The sequence below is a fragment of the Crinia signifera genome, chromosome 6 (assembly GCF_055691185.1).
Source record: "Crinia signifera chromosome 6, ASM5569118v1, whole genome shotgun sequence".
Classification (NCBI taxonomy): Eukaryota; Metazoa; Chordata; class Amphibia; order Anura; family Myobatrachidae; genus Crinia; species Crinia signifera.
In genome coordinates, this window is record NC_139222.1 from 134,204,590 (window position 1) to 134,227,652 (window position 23,063).

The 23,063-nt window shown below is 40.8% G+C and overlaps 1 protein-coding gene across 1 annotated transcript in view; it reads right to left on the reverse strand.

Annotated features, from left to right (window-relative positions):
• Positions 1 to 23,063, reverse strand: part of LOC146007086 (keratin, type I cytoskeletal 19-like) — a 52,446-nt gene that overhangs the window by 26,110 nt on the left and 3,273 nt on the right. The window contains exon 2 of the mRNA XM_083145469.1: positions 4,013 to 4,095. Within this exon, the coding sequence (XP_083001595.1) occupies positions 4,013 to 4,095 (83 nt within the window). The remainder of the gene's footprint in view (positions 1 to 4,012; positions 4,096 to 23,063) is intronic.

A 23,063-nucleotide genomic window follows, 5' to 3' on the forward strand; every position in this document is an offset into this window, starting at 1 on the left:
GTTTAAAAGATGACAGTTAGGAGCTGATTGTTTGGTGGCTTTCTACTCTCCATATGATCAATTTCAAGGCTTAGTACATCTCGCCCTCTATTATTTAGTATGAATAATCCTTATCAGAAATACTGCCAGGTGCATTAGTGTCCCATTATATACATATGACATAGTGTTTATTTCATGTCATATGTATATAATTGGAGAAATTAACAAGTAACTACTGTATGTACAGAAATGAAAAAAAAAAAGGTTTTAGACAAATATCATCTGGTAAATAACTTTGGAAACTGTATTCAGGTCTACAAATATTTCCATAGCATCACTGAGATAATTTGTGGATATAATGCTACATTTTAAACCAATGTGTAACATTCCTTTAGTTGTAATTTGGTAGGACTGGAGGGTGTTCTATAAGGTAAGGATTATTTGTCTTTCATCTAGACCTTGTACATACTGAGTATTCTGTCTAAGGATATATATTTTAAAAAAATAGCAACCATTGAAATAAATATGGCCTTTAGAAACGCTATTGTCAATATATGATATTGTATGAATTGCAAGCCACGTGTTTACATGGTTGTTAATGGGCATAATCTTTTACAAGTAAGCATTGCTAAAATGTACTGCAATATGTCATTGTTACAATGGGCCAGATGTATCAAGCTTCAAAAAGTGATAAAATGGAGAGTGATAAACAACTAGCTGATCAGCTACTAACTGACATGTTACAGGCAGGGTTTGGCTGTTGTTAATTACTCTCCACTTTATTAATTTTTGAAGCTTGATACATCTGGCCCATTATTAATATTATTGTAATAATTATTGTTGATGATGATGATTATGACACACTGCATCATTGTTAGTGATAATAAATGTATAAAGTTTAAATGTGTCAGGTTCTGAAGGTTTTTTTAAAATAAAATATTGTATGTAATGCATTATATCAATATGACTAAATATGTCTAATTTTTTTTTTTTATGAAAGGGTGAATAGATTAAACACTGTTCTGTTGTTTCTCTATGGGGCTTATTTTTTTTTAATGCATCACTCCTATACAGAAACACTAGCTTTTGTACTATTAAAGTATCAATTTATCAAATGCGGAATGCCCCTCTCCCTTTGGCAAGCAATGGTATATAACATGATTACTAGAGCTGCCACCACACCATCCAGTGTAAGGGACAGAGCGGAGCTGCGGAACATGTCCAGTGGTAGCAACTTCTTCTACCAAGTCTGCTGTGTGTATGGCTCTGAGTCCTCAATCAGTGCACTGGATCAGAGAGCAGCTGCCAGGAAGAAGAGACAGGAGCCTTACCATGAGGTTGGAGAATATGAGCTTAGAAAGTGCAATACTGGTTCTATTATGTTTGTGTATTGTTTATTATGGTATGATTAAACTTAATTATACTGTTTAAAAGTTTGATACAGCCTATCATTTAGTATACAAATATATAGTGTTAGATACATATTGTATGCCATACAGTTTCCAGTGTGTACATTAATGTCCAGGGTCATTACTATGAACTTCTAGCGCTCCTCCGGACTCCCGTTTTTGCTCCAATGTTCCACAGAGTGGTAATTTGTGTACTGCATTTGGAAATCCCCTCTAAAAATCCTGCATTTGCATACCCCCCAACTTCTTAACTTCTGAATAGGGGGCGGGGTCAATGCAAATGTGGGTGTGGCATAATTGAGTGCACCGTATGGCCACACCCCTGTTTTTCGCCCTGTGCACATGAGCACAGCGTCTCCCAACTCCCAACTACCCCTCCGCCGTGGGACACTGCCAGCCACGGGTGGGGGGCGGGACCATTTTTAAGCATCTGTATTTTGTGTTGCGGACTTCTTAGACATTATAAAATACTGAAAGAATAATTAATAAAGAGTTTCATTATAAACACATTTTTTATATTATCTTTTATATTATTTTATATTGCCGTACCATAAGTATATTAAACTGAAGACATTCTTATGCTAGCGTTGGTTGTTGGGATTTAAAGGAAAAGATTTAGTACAGTCTCTATTTTGTACTTCCAGTACTGTATGCCCTTTGCAAAGTGAAACCTCTGTAACCTGCTCCATACAACTACACCAAACATACTGTAACTAAATAATAAATTAGGCACAAAAATTTGCTTTCCAATTATATAGTCATTACTAAAAAGTGTGAACTTAACTATATAGCTGCCTTACTAGCTTTCGAAGCATTTGCTTCAAGCGGGCTTACTTGTTAGTAAATAATGTATTTATAATTTTTTTTAAATGCATCCTATACATTTCATAACCAATATTTCCCTTTTCCTTAATTTATGATATGAGACTGATGAATTGGAAGGATGCACATGATGTGATACCAATATTCAAATATGAATAAAAGTTTATACCAGACAAATATTGACCAGTAAGATCAATAGTATAAATTATGGGAAATATGTCAGGGGCGGTTTAAGTTTCTCTGCCAGTGGTACAGGACAAATTTGCGCTAGATTAAAATGATGTCCGATCAGACGTTTGACAAGCACCATGTCATCATCCTCAGAATGCCAACATTTTTACATCTGAACCGTTGTCTTGTGAAATGTTGACAGTCTGAGAAAGCTGTGTTGTTAGGCATCACTGAGGGGGTTATTGTTAATGTTGGGGGTGTGTAGGAGGTTAGAGTTAGGCACTAAGGAAGGGATAGGGATGAGGATTATGGGTAGTGGGGAAAATATTCACTGGAATGCCGCTGCTGAAACATTTCTGACAGATATGATCTCATGTGATTGCCAGGACCAGGACAAAGATACTGGAGTCACAGTTGTCAATGACATAGGTAAGACACCACTAGACCACCAGGGACTATTTGGAAACAGTTAATCATATCGACCTGTCCTCTGTGTGGACATTAGAATGTCAACATGATAACTGTTGGCCAGTAGTACTCAACCAGTCTAAATAATGATTGGTCATCGACAAGGACATGCAATCGCTCTTTACGCATGATCCAGATACCTCATAGATAGTAAAAGCTCTATGCCAGTGATCACTGAGCATGCAGCTGCAGCAGATGATAAGAGAAATATCATTTATAGAATTGGCTACGCAAGTATGGAGCTATCCATGACACAGATTATACATCCTTAGTGGTGGTTGGAATGGTTAAAATGACATCATCATAAATGTTGAGAGCTTGAAAATGTGAACATGCACCTAATGTCAGTACATGATATGTCAACATGCCATCATATGATGAATGTTGCCATGTTCACATTTTCACTGTTGACCGTTTGACCATTTTGACATTGTCAAAGTCAACATTACGAATGGCAACATAAAACATTGAGCAATTTATTTTTCTTAAAAAAAAAGTGATACTGTATTGATAAAATCTGAATCTATGTCAGCTATATTCATAGACTAAATAGTCTTTAAAAAGTGATTATGCTGCAATCTGACTTTGAATCGCCATTGGTGGCTTTACAAAGTGGCTTTTTATGCAGCACCAAGTGCTGCATAAAAAGAGGCAGCATATGTCTCAGATCAGATGAGCATCAAAGTTCTGGGCAACCCTATGGTCACACACCGTGATGGCAGGAAGCATTATGTCGGAGACATTGTAGCTGCATACAGGATCACAGTCACAGCCTCAAACCACCGCCCAACCCCATCTCCCCCCACCACCAAAATGATCCTGACTCATCTGTGTGTTTGCAGCAGTCTAACTCAGGTCCATAGTGTGGAATGGAACTGAGTGGAAATTCAAATGTGATTTCAGAATTTCAAGCTTTAGCAAAAAGTTTTGTTCCACATAGAAAACCTGATTTGGGCAAAATTTGACATATTTCCAGTTTTATTAGATTCCAAGTATGGGGCAGTACCAGGAAATGAGAGGTATTAAATATAATATAAAGCACCAGGATAGCCAAGCACAGAAGTGCTTCTTGAGCAAAGCTCCTGAGGCCCTATGTTGGGAGGGTTGGTAGGTATAGAAAGAATCCAGCCAAAATGGCAAGTGAAATGCAGATATTAACTTACTTGCGCATGAAGTTATCTGAAGCAAGCTTGGCATTTTCCATCTGTAGTGTCAACTTAGCGCCATGCATGTGTCCATTGATGAGCTGTGGACAGATGAAAAACTATATTATCTGGATGAATAAAGTATGACTGCTGATTTACACAGTTATATTGTATTTTCCTTCCATTACCTTATAGCTTAGCACAGGCATGTCCAACGTTGGCCCTCCAGATGTTGTGAAACTACACATCCCAGCATGCTTTGCCACAGTTTTGCTATTAGAGAATGCTAAAACTATTGCAAAGCATGCTGGGATGTGTAGTTTCACAACATCTGGAGGGCCAACGTTGGACATGCCTGGCTTAGCACCTTGTATATGCTAGGGATAACTAATATTCAATGAACATTGACTGTCAGATGTTATTGGGTGGATACTGCTTTTCTGTTTGCAGAGGTATCATTAAAACTTAATAATACACTTGAGTAGAGCAGTGCCAAATTATTTTTAGAATTGTTGAATACTGTACTTGCTTAATATTGTGCTGCCTTTTACTTATACAATTGGCAATGTGACAAATGAAAAGACCAGACAAACTATACAGATTTTATCAGCCACTAAGGACAGTACAGAAATATCGTAGCATCAGGGATGTTTTAAGAGAGGAGGTGGCCAGTGTGCACCCTCCTCTGATGTGGCCTTCTCACTGCTGGCTGCAGCGCTGTCGAGCCTGACAACTAGTGAGCTCAGACTGTCATGTGCATATCTCTGGAAAGATGGCTCAGCAGCCATTCTGGTGATTTCCACAGTGCTGCTGCAGGACTACGCCGAAGAGTAAGTGTGAAACAAATGGGTGCACCCAATATAAAGATGCCACTGCCTAGCATACAGTAGATCTCATATCGTATTACAGAAATACCCCTTACAAATATCATTCTGGGAGGATGGCTGGTTGACAAAACAGTGGCATACAAATGAATCCAATTAGAACAGTAACATTTCACTATTTTTTAGTGTGACACTTTGGTGTAAACATCCCATTTGGCAGTTTCTCCAGTGAACCTGATAAGAGCCGCTGGCCTATGTTATTACTCCATTAATCAAATTCCCAAGACATGACCCACATTTTATTTGAGGAAAATTGAAACACTATTTACCACAGCTAATTGATCCCTCTGGGTCTATTCAGTTAGTCTTTACTCTTGCACTTATATGGGATTTGTTTTGGGGATTTGTTGAGGTCCTGAAACAAAGCCTCAATAAATGCCTATGTTTTGCGGCTGCCATACAAAAATACAGTGGGTCCAGGCATTTATCCCGGATCTATTGTATCTTTGCTTCTTTGCTCGAAAACGGTGGTAATTTATGTTGTAATAATCTGGGTAATTGTTCTATATGCATAGATGCCTCCATCGTTTTCATTTATCAACCATTTATGGCATGGGTCTTCAAACGGTGGCCATCCAGATGTTGTGAATCTACAAATCCCAGCATTCCTTGCCACAGTTTTAACACTCCCTTATAGCAAAACTGTGGCAAGGCATGCTGGGATTTGTAGTTTCACAACATCTGGAGGGCCACAGTTTGAAGATCCATGATTTATGGGCTTGAATCTTACAATGCAAAAATCTAATGGCACTGTATAAATTACATCTGCTGGTATTGAGTAGATAACACAACTATAAGGTGGGAAACACAGATAACGTAATGGTTACCATTACTTCCTCACAGCACAGAGGTCATGGGTTCAATTCCATTACCGTATAGAGTTTGCATATTCTCCCCGTGTTTGTGTTGCTTTCCTAAAGCTACTCCAGTTTTCTCCTACAGTCCAAAATATATTGGTAGGTTAACCTGCTCCTGACAAAATTATCCCTAGCATGAATGTGTGTGTGTATATATGTACATGTGGTAAAGATATAGGGGGTTATTCAGACCTGATTGCACAGCTGCAAATTCCCAAGCCAGTTGATTATTGATAGACTGTTGGAGAGACAAAGATCCAATCAGCTGACAACTGTCATTTTTCAAAAGCATACTACACATGAAAGTTAGGAGCTGATTGTCTGGTACATTGGCTTCTTCCACCTTTTCATTCTCCATTTCATAGTTCATCTTCCTTTTAGTTGGATAGAACTATGGGCCTTATTTTGGTTCATTCTTTCTGACAAAATCCTTCTTAGATGGGCAAAACCATGTGCACTGCAGGTGGGGCAGATGTAACATGTGCAGAGAGAATTAGATTTGGGTGGGGTTTTACTTCAAAGTGAGATCTATATTGCAGTGTAAAAATAAAGCAGTCAGTATTTTCCCTGCACAGAAACAAAATTACTCACCCAAATCAAATTATCTCTGCACAAGTAACACCTGCCTCACCTGCAGTGCTCATGGTTTTGTCCATCTAAGAAGGATTTTGTCAGAAAGAATGAACCAAAATAAGGCCCATATATCCATTAAAACTTATCGTTTCATGGATGGAAGCAGTATAGTCTACTGGGAGCTATTTAGAATCAGAAGAAGAATCTGAATCAGAATCAACTGTGTTGGTCATGTACAGTATAATTGCATAGAATAGGATTTTTTTGTGGATTGACGATTTTTTTTGTGATTGTTGATTTACAGGGTATAACAGGATCCAGGGACATGCCCACACACACACACACACACACACACACACACACACACACACACACACACACACACACATGTATCCAAACTACTAAAACAGCATACAGTACCTCAAATCAAAGCACTATTAATGTGTCACTTACAGGTTGTAAGGTAGTAATTATAGCTAATTTTGATCAATTTTGAACTTTTTTAATAAAGCTACCATGGATTTTTGATGACCTGCATTATATAGCCTCTGGATATTTGAGGGTCTGCATTGTATCATTAGAGATTTGTAAAATAACAAGAGCTTTTTGTTAGTGAATCATAGAACAAAGCTAGTGCTGAATAGTCACTTGTACAGTATACATTGTGTTTTGTATAGTATTCATGAGTACACTTTCTACTGCATACAGAGTATATACAATATTATATACTGTAAATTAAATATGTTTTATACTTAAAGTATTACTAGAATGTTTTCTGTATTATACAGTATATCAGTCCCTATAATGCTGCATAAATTGAACTGAGGCCACTAGAAAGCCCGCTGCATTTTATAAGAACCATCAGTTCGATCTCCATCTTGCATAGAAGAAGAGAATTGCCCCCCCCCCCCCCCCCCCCCCATTCAAATCAGGGATAATGCATATTGCAATGAATCATCATCACTTCCTCCTCATCATTGCTCTTTCTCCACTTCCTCATCTTCCATCCTTCCACCCTAATTACGGCCCTGTGGGGTGGGTTGCATAGAAATTGAACGGCACAATTATAAATAGAAGAAGATTTTATAGTATGCTGTATAATAGCCTTGTGGTATGTATTAAACATAAAGGCCACTATGAATTTTTCACAATCACAACCTTGCAGTGACTTTAAGTTTTCTAGAGCATTTCCTGTAGACACAGCCTAGTATTTTCATAGCTTGTCACTGACAAGGCGTGGGTATCACGTTTGATGTTACAGCAATAACGTGCTAAAGTAAATGTGTTAATCCAACCGTGTGTAATATTAGCAGAGATCAAGGGTGGGACCCATCCAACCCTGCCATATGAATATGATTTAAACAAAACACTATCTGACCTCAATAACTAATGTACTCAACTCAAATAATACCACACTTAACTGCCCACTTGTTTTAAAACAGCATAAGTATTGTCAAATTGGTACAATGCTCTTTCAGTCTTGCAGGATTAGGGCTATAATAATGCAATAGCTCATTGGGTGTGTGTTTTTAGCAATATAAGGCAACATTTATAAAAGTAATGGGGATTTGTGCAAATCTGTTGTAATTCATAGTGAATAAGAAACACATGTCATTTGTATCTCTGTCATCTGCACTCTCTAACACAGGGCTGGGCAATTGCGGCCCTCCAGATGTTGAGGAACTACACATCCCAGGATGCTTTGCATTAGTTTTGCTATGTGGCCATGCTGAAACTGATGCAAGGCATGCTGGGATGTGTAGTTCTTCCACATCTGGAGGGCCGCAATTGCCCAGCCCTGCTTAACAGATTTGTACATACTGTATGTAAAATAAAGGCACAATTATAACGCACAGTAGCTTAATTTTTATGCTGAATACATCAATAATGTAGTGACTAATATAGCACAAAAACTGCTAATATATTAACTTTGATGTTGTACTTATGGATGGTGTAATGGTTTGCATTACTGCCTCACAGCACTGAGGTCATGGGTTCGATTCTCACCATGGCTCTAACTGTGCAGAGTTTGTATATTCTCCCCAGAGTTGCTTGCGTTTCCTCCGGGTGCTCCGGTTTCCTCCCACCATCCAAAAATATACTGGTAGGCTAATCGACTCCAAACAAATTAACCCTAGAATGTCTGTGTGTGCGTGTGCTCTGTGTGCTCTGTGTGCTCTGTAAAGTGCTGCGGAATATGTATGCACTATATAAGAAATTGTTAAGAAATAAATAAAATAAATACTTATTTTACTTACAGTAACCAATGTACCCTAGTACTAATGATTCAGTGCCCTTTTTTATCTCATGAAAAAGGACTCCTCGAGAGCTGCTGGGAGAGTTCAAGGGACTCGGATGCGATACATTGCAAGTGCTAAAATCTAACCGCTATGTACTGCTGATGGGTCCCATTCTGATTTATCCTATGTGTTGTAAGTCCAACCTCCAACTAAGACCCGATGCACAAGGAAACATGTATTACTGTAGATCCGATCAGACACCAAATACCTGCGATTTGGCCAATTTTCACTAGATTTCTCGGCCCGATTTAATGGAATTGGGTAAAAAACAGGCCAAATTGGATTTGGGAGCATTTTTTTGCCACCAAGTGTGGTACATTTCCTAAGATAGGAGTTATATTGAAGATGGGATGTTGCCCACAGCAGCCAATCAGATTCTATCTATTATTTCCTAGAAGGTTCTAAATGAAGTAGAATCTGATTTTTTTGCAATGGGCAACATCTCATCTGCAATAGAACTCCCATCTTAGTAAAGATGTGTTGATGGAATTAAGGAAATATGGCTGTTAGAAGTGCACCTTGTTGATGATGATGAGTATAAAAAAAAATGTATAGAAGTGGTTCACTGCCAGCAAGCAAATATAAGAATTTAGTTCAATGAATGCAATACAGGAGCAATTACACCTGGCTTGCATGTCACTCTAGATTGGCCTGTAAGTGCGCCAAATTTACTATTTTATCTTCTCACCAAGGAAAAAAATAGAGATCAAAAGAAATATGGCTTACTTTATAAAATCTATATTTTAACATACAGTAATATAAACATTTTGGTTCTTACTAGGGTCACAATCCCCAAACATTCAGGGGTCTATTTAAAAATGTTTATATATTGTGTTCATACTGTAAACCAGGGGTGGGGAACCTTTTTTTGTGCCAAGGGCCGTTTGTATGGTGAAAAAAATCCTTTGGGGGCCATATGTAAAAATTTCTCTTACATATTGACCTGCTGCAGCCGTCCCACGCTCAGGTGGCTGCCGCTGAATAGGACTCCCAGTGTCCGGTTGCTGTTGAGTAAGAGGAATCTCGCAAGAACGTCTCACCTCTCACGAGAATTCCCCTGTACTTGACTCCCAGCGAAGCTGACGGGCGTGTGGGAGGGCCACTCAGACCGGCTATGGGGGCCGCATACGGCCACCGAGCGTGAGGTTCCCCACCCCTGCTGTAAACTAACATTTCTCATGGCCACTTCATGCAGTGATGTAGGGATGTACAGTAATATATCATTTGTCTCATGTTGGGACATCTGCACTGATAAGATCTGTCCCGGCTTTGTTATCGCACATCACATTGCATGTCAGACCAACTGTGTGCATGTGCCTAAACTGATTAGAGGTAGAGGAGGGATATGAGGAGGTCCTTCTATGATATCTGATACTGTGGGGGAGATTCTCTAAGAATCTCCGCCCCCCCTTCGCCATGCCATCGCATTTATAATTATCGCATATGTTCTAACATATGATAATTAAGGCAAAGGACAGCTCTTGCGTTAAGAGCTGTCCTTTGCGGTGAGAGTCGCCGGGTCCCAGCAGGTCCCGGCGGCTCCCCCCTCCCTCACACACCCGGCGCTGCTGCTGCTGCGCCGGGCTCTCCTCCTCCCTGCACCCGGAAGAGGATCAGTGCAGGGAGGAGGTCACAGGTCCGGGCAGCACAGCTCTGTGCTGCCCGGACACAGGTGAGGGGGTGATGCGGGGCGGCGGGGGGTCGGCGCGGGGCGGCGGTGGGATGCGGTAAAAGCCCATTGGCTTCTATGGGGCATCGCCAGATCGGGCTTGGTGGCTCGCTGCGCTCAATTCTCAACTCCACGCTGACGTGGATAGTGGGGGTATGAATAGGTCGTAGGACGTGTACCGCCGCCCCTCGAGGGCTCGCTGCGCTCGCCACGCTTCGGGTTGACATTGATAGTGGGGGTGGTACACTATGAAAAATGGCATTTGGGGGCATTTCACAAGTTTACTACACATTTCAATGCATTTTGATGCATTTCAGTGCAAAATCGGGTGCGATCGCATCGCATCGCATGCGATTTGATAGTATGCGATGCGATGCGATTTTTTAGCATACGATCAGCATACGATCAAGGTCGTGGGAGCCGTGATACTCCACAAGTACCGCTTATCCTGAATGAACTGACTTCTCATCTCTTCTCATCCAGGTAACCAACATTCTACATTCCTGATCGGGACTGCAGATTATTGCACCCCCTATCCTAGATTGATTTGATATTGTCATAGGTAACCAACAGTCTACATTCCTGATCTGCACTGCAGATTATTGCACTCCCTGTCCTAGATTGATTTTATATTGTCATAGGTAACCAACATTCTACATTCCTGATCTGGACTGCAGATTATTGCACCCCGTATCCTATATTGATTTGATATTGTCATAGGTAATTGATCATTCTGCACACTGCTTTAGCTATCAGAAAAGTGTTTTGAAAAAGTTAACTATAAAATCTCTTTTGCCTCTGTGAAGGGAGGAACTTCATATAATTCTTAATGATACATGTTATCTTGGAATGCCATGGTTGTTTATGTTAGCCACTTTTATTACTTCTCATTGTAGTGGGGGGTGGGGTGGGGGTGGGGATTGGGTGGTAGAGTCCAATTAAGGAGAGCAGATGCATTGTCTCAGTATTTAAGGATCATTGCATAGGCTTTGGCCGGTTTAGGCTGTGTGCATGGTATACTGTAGGTGTGTGCACAATATTTGAAGGGCATAATTTCATTTAAACATAACTGCAGCGTTATACCAGTGTTATACCAAAGTGAATCAGAAGGACCAACAACAACCACAACTCTGAAAACCAAAGGACTACTTTGAGTTAGTTCACTTTATCCTCACACCATACAATTCATGCCTGCTTAATCTGGATATTCTTCCATAATAACATCACCTTTTTGACATAAGCAAGAACAGTAACTGCAACCAGTAATGCTTGTATTTGAAAATGCCCAGCTGTACATTTAAAGCCTCCACCTGTCCTGCACTTCCAATGTCAGCAGGTATCTCCCAAGGTTCTGTTCTTGGTCCTTTTCTTCCCTCTCTCTGTACGACCTCCCTGGGTGAGCTCACTTTTATGCTGATAATTCTCCACTCTACCTCTCCTTTCCTGATCTCTCTCCCTCTATCCTCACTCATTTCCAACTGTCTCTCTGCTATCTACTCTTGTATGACCCAGCACTTTCTTAGTCTTAAAATGTCTAGGACTGAACTGATCATCTTCCCACCCTCCCGCTTAAAATCCAACCATCTTTCATCCTAACTGTCTATGCTCACTGCTACCCATTCTGTGTCACTCCTGTCTGTCTTACCCTTCCCATTAGAATGTAAGCTCTCACGAGCAGGACCCTCTCTCCTCATGTACTTTTCTTAGAATATATACATCTCTGCCACCCTGATAATTGCTCCAGTGTCCTGTCCCCTGATGTAACTATTCTTATTTACCATGTACTTGTCCTAAATTGTCTTGTACTGTCATTCGTTATTTGTTTTTTGGTCATTTATGTATTGTTAGGTGCTGCGGAAACCTTGTGGCACCATATAAATAAACAATAATAATAAAAATAATAATAATAATAATAATAATGTTGGAGGTGAAAAAAGTTCCAGTTATCATTACAGGTGGTGGCAATTAGTTACACACGGTCCCGTCCCCCCCCCCCCCACACACACACACACTTATTAAACAAGTCCAATAAAAACCCCTTTTAAGCGAGTCTGGGTATTAACAGACAGAGAGTTTAGAGGCCCTGCTTGCCAGCTTACAATTATTATCTAAATATTGTATTTTGGTCTATCCAAAACGAAACGTGCTTGGTGGGATACATAATTCAGTCACACAGCAATGTTGTTCTGGGGTTAGAAACGTATTTGTGTTCACCGATAAGACATATAAGTTTTGTGTAAAGAGTGTAGTGGGTGTTCATAAACTTGCCTAAAGGGGTGGAGTTTTCAGGGAACCCCTCACGAATAGGAGGCTAGAAGAGATTCTTGTTTTGCAAGGGAAAGCATACCACAGGTTTGGAAATCCTTGAGAAATGTCCTGCCTCAGGTAATAGACCTAAATCATTTAGGCAAAATATGGACAGGAAGTCATAAAGAAGAAATTGCTTTTGTATATTAAAGGAAGGAAAAGATGCCAGGGGTCCATTTGTATGCATCTGTTTTTAGTTTTCTTTATATAGAAATATTTTATTTCTCAACAGAAAATGTATGCCCCTTTGTATCCTTCAATATTACAGCCAACGTAAGATGGTTTGAGTCAATTTACTAAGATGGGAGTTCTATATCACATGGAATGTTGCTATAGGCAACCAATCACCTTAGCACCTTCTAGAAGATAATAGATAGTATTGTATTGGTTGCCCATAGCAACATCCCATCGGAAATAGAACTCCCATTTTATTACAATTCCCCCAGTTTGACTTTTCACAAATATGGAATCAATAAATGTCTCTCAGTATGCAACTAATTCCATAGCCCCAGAGTTGTATACATTTCATATTTAGGTCCTTTGCTGCTCACATCTGAGATGTGTCCAATAGTCTGTAAAGCAACTACTGATTTATATTATAAAATGTACAATCGCTGAGTGTAATTGTTTACATGCATTCTCCAAGATATGCACCCTGAAACCTGTCTCTCTGATCCAGCCATTTGAATGACTTCATTTAACTGATGTCAGAAGACATCTGAAAATGCTATGACTGAGCCAGAGGTTTGGCACGATTCATCACAGTACTTACATAGTGTTCCAAAAGTAATCGTTATGACAGAACCATCTCTGTTATGCTGATGAAATTATAATAATTAGCTGAAGACATGTAGTGACATTGCACAACTATAGACACCATAATGCAAACAACATATAGGACCTTATTCAGACTTGTTCGCTGGGCTGAAAGTGCTCGGAGCCCAGCAAGCAGGTGAACGCCGCCCTGCCCTCCCTTGCCTTTGTGCACTCGGGTGAAAATTATTTACCATCAAATGATTTTTCCCCAGCTCGCAGTGCTGACTGAGCCAGGACTCACTTGGCGCTGCGGAGGCCATGGGGATAAGAATTCTGCTAATTCCTCCCAACGGCTAGGGAATGCCTACGTTTTCTGGGGGACATCCAGAAATTGCCGGCGGCACGCCCCCATACGCCTGCAATGCAAATACTGTAACTTCTCTAAGTTGTCAGATATTACAATTATTATCATAGTGGATGTTGGAGTTGGAATGGTAACGCTTGACAAGCTTGGAACATGCAGTTTCAATAAATGGTTGTTTTATTCTGATTTTATTAAAGCCTACAGCATTTCTGGTACTGATTGGTAGTAAGTTCCCAATTTGAGCTCTTTTATTTCAGTCGCTAACGTGTCAGTTGAACAGTAGCAGATCTCTCTGTAGATAACCCTATATCCTGGTTTTCACCATGAAGGTTAAACCCTGTGAGACTTTGAAGAACAAAACCACACGTTTCACACACACATACAAATATAATTATGACTAATCTTCTGTTTTGGCCTTTTAGAGGTGTATACAATTAGTCTAATTACAAGGCATGGCCACCCTTCGCATACGTGGTAAGTTGTAACACCAGAGAATGCTGAATGGTTTACAGCATTCCATGAGGTACTGAATCATATACTATGCACCGCTCATATGCAAAGCTTGGTTGTTATAATTCATAGGATTTTCTATTACCTAATTAGGCAAGACCAGGTATTCTTACAACAAACTAATCTACAAGAATTTATCCCTGAAGCAGTAAGCACAAAAAGCTATGAAAACACAGCTACAGACAGTACAGTATGTGCATTTTTGGTGTTCTAGCCAAGGTTTGGAACATTTTATGCCCCAAATCTGTTTTAAAATTAAAAACTGAAGTGAACAATGTGTACAGTACTAGTAACTTTTGTGTTACCAATACCATGCATAAGTGATGTCCCTATTTTCAAGTAAATTTATAGGCTACTCCATACAAAGTCTCACCACTGTTGTAAATAATGTGTCACTTAAGAAACTATAGTATTTAATTATGAAGCGGCTGCTTTGTAATCTGCCATTTCCCAATGCGTTGGAGGTGAAAAAGCAGCTCTCACATTAGGTAAATTTACTAAAGCTTCTAAAAGAGATGATGGGCCAGATGCACTAAACTTCAAAGGTGATAAAATGGAGAGTGATAAACAGCCAGCCAATCAGGTCCTGCCTGACATTTTTCAAACACAGTCTGTGACATGGCAGATAGGAGCTGATTGGCTGGCTGTTTATCACTCTCCATTTATTACTTTTGAAGATTAGTGCATCTGGCCCAATATTTGCAACTTTGCCAATCTCAACACAATTTATAATAGCATGGATCTGACCCAGTGGTATGGAACCTACATTTTATCGCAGGTTGTCAACCATTGTCTTATCCAGTGGCGGCAATATTTATAATTAACATAAATATTGAACTATATATAAGTAGCATATTGTGATGGATCCCCATGGAAGTGAACTGAATTATGTGCTATTGTATCTCATTTATCATCGCATATATCATCTGATATGCTTAATTCATATCTATACCTTACACATTTGCACTCAGTGTTTTTGCTTCAACAAAACAAATTGTGGTGGCAATGCTCTTTAGTAAATGTCTCATTCTTAGAGTTGTTAAGGAGGGTTTCTCGAATGCATGATATTAGAGTGTGGCCAGCCCATGAAAAAGACCAAATAGTCTGTCTTATACAAAGGGTAGTACAGTATATGCACATACTTGCCTACTTTTCGTTGCTCCCGATGAGCACTTCGACAGGGACAGATAGGTGATGATGCCATCAAGCCCCACCCCATTACAAACAAATGCCTCAATTTGCGGGTATACAAGAAGGAGGCAGGGCTTAAATTTACACAATATTAGCTTTGATCTGAAGCCCCATGATTTTAGGAATTTGTATTGGCGACCGATGGGGGTTGCAGGGGACCAGGGGGCAGGAAGCAGGGGACTTGCCCAGCTTTCTGGGGAATTCTGTGGAGTACTGGCAGAAATCTGAGTTCAAGTTTAGGAATCAGCAGAATAACCTATCCCCAGCCTTAGATACAGTATATATATATATATATATATATATATATATATATATATATATATATATATATAGTACAATGTCAAACAGGCAGCAGCACTCCACGGCTTGATGTGTGCAAAAAAAATATTTAATTCCAACGTTTCGGGGCGTATTCCCCCCGTTCTCAAGGATACAGTGCAACAAGTGTACAACAAACAAGACGGTTTAAATACCCAAAGTAAAGTGCATACTCACGGTGTCTCAGCGAGAATCTGGCCGCCTGTTGTCTACCTGTGCTTCCGGTGACTCCGGAAGTGGGTAGGAGGAGAGTGTGACGCTGACGCGTGTAGTGAGCGCGTCTCTCTGGCTTGTTGCCAGGATACCTAAACCCGATGGACGCTGTAAGCAAGGGGTGGAGACTGGACACGCCGGGCTCACCGTTCTATTCGCTGAGACACTGTCAACAAGAAACACATAAATAAATACAGTGTGAAAAAACGTGTAGTTACTGTGCTTTATAGGACTTTTAGCTAATAACAGATAAAACAGGCATCAGACCCGCTGACGCTATGTGTTAAAAGAGGTGGTAAATAAAGCACAGTAACTACACGTTTTTTCACACTGTATTTATTTATGTGTTTCTTGTTGACAGTGTCTCAGCGAATAGAACGGTGAGCCCGGCGTGTCCAGTCTCCACCCCTTGCTTACAGCGTCCATCGGTTTTAGGTATCCTGGCAACAAGCCAGAGAGACGCGCTCACTAAACGCGTCAGCGTCACACTCTCCTCCTACCCACTTCCGGAGTCACCGGAAGCACGGGTAGACGCCGGGCGGCCAGATTCTCGCTGAGACACCGTGAGTATGCACTTTACTTTGTGTATTTAAACCGTCTTGTTTGTTTTACACTTGTTGCACTGTATCCTTGAGAACGGGGGGGAATACGCCCCGAAACGTTGGAATAAAATATTTTTTTGCACACATCAAGCCGTGGAGTGCCGCTGCCTGTTTGACATTGTACTCTATCTATGTATCCAGAAGGCACCCACGCCAATTGCAGCAATTATGGGAGAGTGCCGGACTGAACAGAGAATCTATATATATATACATTTAGGCAGGGGTATAGGAAGGGTGGCTCTGGTGGAGCTCAAGCTCTAGGAACCATGGAAAAGTGAGGGCCTCCTGCCGGTCCCCTCTCCTTCGCTACACCAGTGGACACAGGTGGCGGGAACTGCTGGCGGGGGCAGAGCATTGCCGCAGGGTGCAGAGTTTCTGTCATTATACAGAGTCCCTGCATCCCGCCAAAAATGGCAACCGCCTTACAGGAGAAAGATGCTAGATGTCCTCCTGCAATTGTAGCTTCTGTCAGCGGAATGCAGAGCTACCCGAAAGTGTGGATTCCGGGAGTGCTGGCACACTGTGCATCTGCAGGCCCCTGACAACGATAAAGTAACACCCTCTAACAACAAGTGTTTCATCTTCCCCTGATAACAAGCATTTAACTCTCCCCTGGCATCAAGCATGTAACCGTTCGTTTGCAACTGGCATGTAACCCTTTCCTGTCAAGAAGCATATAACCCTCCCTGCAATGAGTATGTAATCCCCATTGACAATGAGTATGTAAACCACCTGTCAACAAGCATTTAACCCTCCCATGGCAATGAGCATTTAATTCACCCCTGGCAGCGAGTATGTAACCCACATCCCAGCAGTAACCATGCAACCCTCCCCTGGCAAAAAGCATGTAACCTCCCTGGCAAGGAGCATGCAACCCCTGGCAACAAGCATGAAACCCCTTCTGGCAAGGAGCATGGATCAATTTGCAAGAAGCATGGAACTTGTGGCAACGAGCATAAAACCCCTGGCAACCAGCATGTAACCCCTTGAATAAGCATGAAGGTAAGTAGCACTTAAGGGGGCAGTACTACTCTTAAGTGACACTTCAGGGGCATTTTGTGTGGAAGTGGCACCAGTGGAGCCATTATATGTAAGTCCCACTAAAATATCATGGGTGGGCATAACGTTTATACTTAAGTCACTTCGTGTGTAGTGTTATCTGAAAATGCTGGCAATGCTAGAGCAACCAGGAAAAGATGCAAAAAGATGCATCTTTCGCACTGAAACCCCTGGCAATGAGTAATTAGAAGTCTTACTCTGTTGCATAATTTGTAAGGGACTTTTTTTGTGTAGGACATAAAATGGTTTCAACTGCATCGATTGGGTATGGTATAAAATATAAAAGGCGGTGTGTGGCATAATGGGGGTTATTCTGATTCACTCGGAAAGGCACAATCCCTCTATAATGGACAAAACTATATGCACTGCAGGTGGGGCTGATGTAACATGTGCAGAGAGAGTTAGATGTGGGTGGGGGTGTACTTCAAACTGATATCTACAGTATATTGTAGTGTAAAAATAAAACAGCCAATATTAACCCTGCACAGAAACAATAAAACACATAAATCTAATTCTCTCTGCACATGTTACATCAGCCCCATCTGCAGTGCACATGGTTTTGTCCATTAGAGAGTGATTGTGCCTTTCCAAGTGAATCCGAGTAACCCCCAATGTGTAATAAGCATTACAGTGCAGCATAATGTGTAATAGGCATTATGCTGTGTGGCATAATGTGTAATAGGCATTATCTTGTGTGACATAAAGTGTAAGTGACACTACTATATGAAGGAAAAATGACTGGGAGGGGGGATGCTGAAACATACCCTTGCTCCGGGCACCTTTTCAGCTAACTACGCTTCTACACATACTGTAGGTCTCCTTTTACAAATACAAATGATCATTTTTTAAACTTATTTGGATACAAGATGGGTATATTGCACATAGAGGATGGCCTAAAAAGATACTATAATGTGTCAGGCAATCATAAGGGAAACAGTACTTTTCATATGACATTTGGCTAACATCATGGAGGCACTTGAACAAAACAAGTACTAAGTGCATAAATTGAATATTGAACTTAATAAAATAACAAAATGTAATGTGTAACCGTGTACACCAATGAATTAGATTACATATTTATAGTAGCCATGGTATCAGTATATAATAACTCCTTGCTACTATACAGTATGCTCCTGTTGTTCTGTGTTCCTCACTCATTTTCCCACTGTAAATAAACTTCTTTGAGTTTCTGCCTGGAGCAGACTTATTGTCTGTTTATGAAAATCAAGAAGTTTTGTCAACATGATACTGTACCATGGTGCTGGGCTAGTGCGCTATGAATTTCTCGTGTCTGAAACTCTGAAATTACATCCCTATTCAGAGAATTTTCACACACGAAGGAGCTCAGACATTTCAATGGTTACTTTTCAACCCTGCTTTTTGGAAACAGTTGGCTGATCACATTCTGGTGACGTCGTGAAAGTTCCAGCAATTCACATGCCAAATGTTTTTGTTGCTAGTTGCTAGTGAATTTGATATGTAGAGAATGTGGTTACCATAGGTCCTTAAATTACAAAAAAATCCTCTGGGACATCAGATAAAAACAAAAGAAGAACATCATTATTACATTACATGTGAACAGTGGCATCCACCAGCATGCAGATAATTAGAAAAAATAAAATAATGTATATAGAGAGAAAGAGAGAGAGAGAGAGAGCGAGAGAGAGAGAGAGAGAGAGAGAGAGAGAGAGAGAGAGAATCACAAATAATTAGTTCTACCTGTGGATCTTTTGAAAATGTGTCTGAATAATGAGTGCACCTGTGCACGTGCTGGGTGACCTGGAAAACACGCATGTGGAACATGGTGTGGAGCCACAATTTGATATAGGATGAGGTGATCGATAACAGCTCCTGTATGAGTAGGCTGTCCTACAGATTGTAAGCATACTGTACATATGATAATGTAAGCAGCTTTACACTGAGATTAATATCCTGTTTCCACTGCATGTTCGACCCAGGTTTTACCTATGTGGGCCTTGTTTACAATGAACCTGAGTAAGCCCTGCAAAAACCCATAGATGTTATTAAAAATGCTCACAAAAATGGGGTCACATATAGGCTGGTTGTTAGGGCTATTTACAGCATTGCAGCAATGATGGCTGGCAAGTTACCAGTTTGTTGCCTGTAGTTTCTCGCTGTTTGGGCTTCACTGCTTTTTGATATACAAACACACACGTGTAGTAATTGCTCATATACAGTTGTTTATGATTGCTTTGTATTTGATCAACATTAAGGTAACAGAATTGGCTCTTGTTGTTACAAAGGATTATGTAGGTACAACATTTGGATGACATGCACCTTAAACACAATTTTTTGGGAATAATAGGGCAGATGTATTAAGCCTTAACAAGAGATAAATGCAAGGGTGATAAAGAGAGATAAACATCCAGCCAATCAGCTCCTTACTGACTTTTTCAAACACAGTCTGTAATATGACAGTTAGTAGGTGATTGGCTGGGTGTTTATCTCTCTTTATCACCCTTGCATTTATCTCTTGTTAAGGCTTAATACATCTGCCCCATTGAAAGAGGAAACCAGAATGCATAAAGGGCCAGATGTACTTAGCATCAAAGGGCCAGATGTATCAAGCTTCAAAAAGTGATAAAATGGAGAGTGATAAACAACCAGTCAATCAGCTAAAATCAGCCTGTAAAAAGATGTGTAGGAGCTGATTGGCTGGTTGCTTATCACTCTCAAAATCTTAGAAAATGGCATTTTCAGAGGTTTGACTGCAAAGAGCTTTGATGCATCCTGCACAGAAAGAAAAATTATAAGTAGAAACTACACTCGTGGAAAAGAGAAAGGAGAACTGATTATTATTTTTAGAATTCATTAATGAACATTCACAATATCACACATATCCAACTAAACACAACAAAGTAGTTCCGTCAAATAAAGTATTACTTCAACATTAATATTGTTAAACAAAATTGAGCTCCATCCCCTGGTGGGCACTTGGGTAATCTCTGTAGAGCGCAACAAGGTGCCAGAAGATGACATTATAGTCTAGGTATGTAGGTGTATCTCTGTATGGGAATGTATAGATGTTACCTCATGCTACCTCAAAGAAGCAGCTTGTACCACTGAGAGCAAAGTGTGCCTTGCTTTATCTGGAGGGCATTCCAAATAGTCTGCACATCTGTGATAAAGGGCGAGGTGCATGAAGCCTTGGAGTGAGGTAAAGAGGAGAAGTTGCCCCAAGCATCTAAACAGTTTCTTCATTCTAAAGTCTGTGGTACTGTAGATACTTTTATTTATTTATTACCACATATTTATATAGCACACACTCCGCAGCTCTTTACAGACAATAGATGAACACTCACATTAGTCCCTGCCCCAGTGGAGCTTACAATCTATATTCCCTACCACATGTACAGGCAGACACATGACCACTAAAGGCTGATTGGTTGCTTTGAGTAACTTCTCCACTCTATGGGGTAAATTTACTAACGCTTCTAAAAATTAAATGAGGTGATGTTGCCCATAGCAACCATTAAATGAGGTGATGTTGCCCATAGCAACCAATCATGTGATATCTATCATTTCTCTATTGCATCCTTGAAAATGATAGACATCATTTATTTGGTTGCTATGTCAACATCACCACATTTTTAGGAGCTTTAATAAATTGACTTCTCTCTCCAAGGCTTGATACATCTCCCCCTAGTAGTCGTGTGGTTCACCCTTTAAATTTAGACCACCGTGTTAAAGAGCAAGTTGTAATAAAAAAATAAAAAATAAACCACCATGTTGCTTCATACAGTTCCAGCCCTGCTCACTAGCACAGAGGATCCTATGCATCTTATCATTGCTGACATTCAAAGGAAACAGACAATGGGCAACTTTGAGCTGAAAGCCGCCCAGTGTGTAAGGGGTAACAATGAGCGGTGAGTGCTGATGCAGTGCACTCCCGCATCATCACTGGTATTACCAGCAGAGGAGTGACAGGGTGAGCGGCTCTCCATAGTGTCCCGTTATGGAAAGTCGTCGACCCCCAGGAAAATTGTTCATAAGGGTGAAAATCGCTCAATGTGTATTCCCTGGGCGAGTTTCAGCCCAACGTTTTCCCCATCATCGTGTGTATGGGTCGTTAGTGCTACTTAGAGCTGGTATGGTTTTAATTGTCATTTAGCCAATTAAATGACAATGTAGCCCACTTTTGTAGGAAAGGACAACACAATCTGATTGGTTGCTCTAGGTAACATTAGCTTTAGCCTTTGCACCAGTTTTAAGAAATGCTTATATTTTCTGAAATGTGCTGGTAATAATAATATATGTATGGGTTATAAGCAGTGGCGGTTTTTACCTATGGGCAGCCCCCCCCCCCCCCCTCCTAGGTGCCGGGACCTTGATTACTTCTATGGGCTATTGCCGAAGCAGCCCATAGAAGATGGCCGCATAGGTCCCGGCGTCTGCAATCATAGGACAGGCGCCGGGGACGGGAGGAGAGCGGAAGCGGCGGCAGCGACAGGGGGAGGGGGGTGCCTGTGGCCAGAGGCATCCCACCCTTCCTTGAAAAGGTAAGATCCGCCACTGGTTATAAGAATACATTTTCAAACAGGCTTGATGACCTTTCCTCGAATAGAGCTGTATTTAATCCCAAAGTTACTGACTCATTTACTGCATAGCAGTACAAAGGATGGCTAAGCATGTTTGTTAGGCAATAATGCACTGTGTCATTTTGCTAATAATTATAGTAAACAAATCATTCTCTAGTTATTCTCATTCATTTACAATAGACTCCTGGAAATAAAACATTTCATTTGACACATTTGTGGGGGAGATGTATCAAACCATTAATGATGAAGTTGCTTTTACTGTAAATGTCCTTTTATATACTGTGATATATAGCTGAAAAGAAGCTGGGGCATACTTTCCTACTTTAGATTTCACCTCTCCTGGAGATACCCAGAGAGGCAACACGTCAGGGACCGGGGGCAAGGCTGACATCACTTGGCCCACCACCCCCCCATGACAGAAACCGCTATGATTCGCGGGCCATGGAGAGGGGTGGGGCTTAAATGCCGCAAAATGCTGCGATCGTGTCATTTAAGCCCCACCCCCTCACCGCAGACCCACGATTTACGGTAATTAAACCACCGGGCAAGGGGGGAGTGGGAACTATCACCAGAAAGTGGGAGACTTGCCCACCTTCCCAGAGGGCTGGGAGAAGGACCCGATTTTCGGGAGGCTCCTGGCCATTCCGGGAGGGTAGGCAAGCCTAAGCTGGGGATTGGTTGCATTACTGCACTGCTTTATCTCTCTCAGAAGTTTTGATATGTCCCCCAGCAGCCGATAATAATTAGAATGTTATATGTTACTTTTAGAATATAACCATTCCAAATTGGTTATGCAAAGAAATTCAGCCAATATGAATAGTTCTGTACACATTTAGAGCCAGATGTATCAAGCGTCAAAAACTGATAAAATGGAAAGAGATAAACAGCCAGCCAATCGCTCCTACTT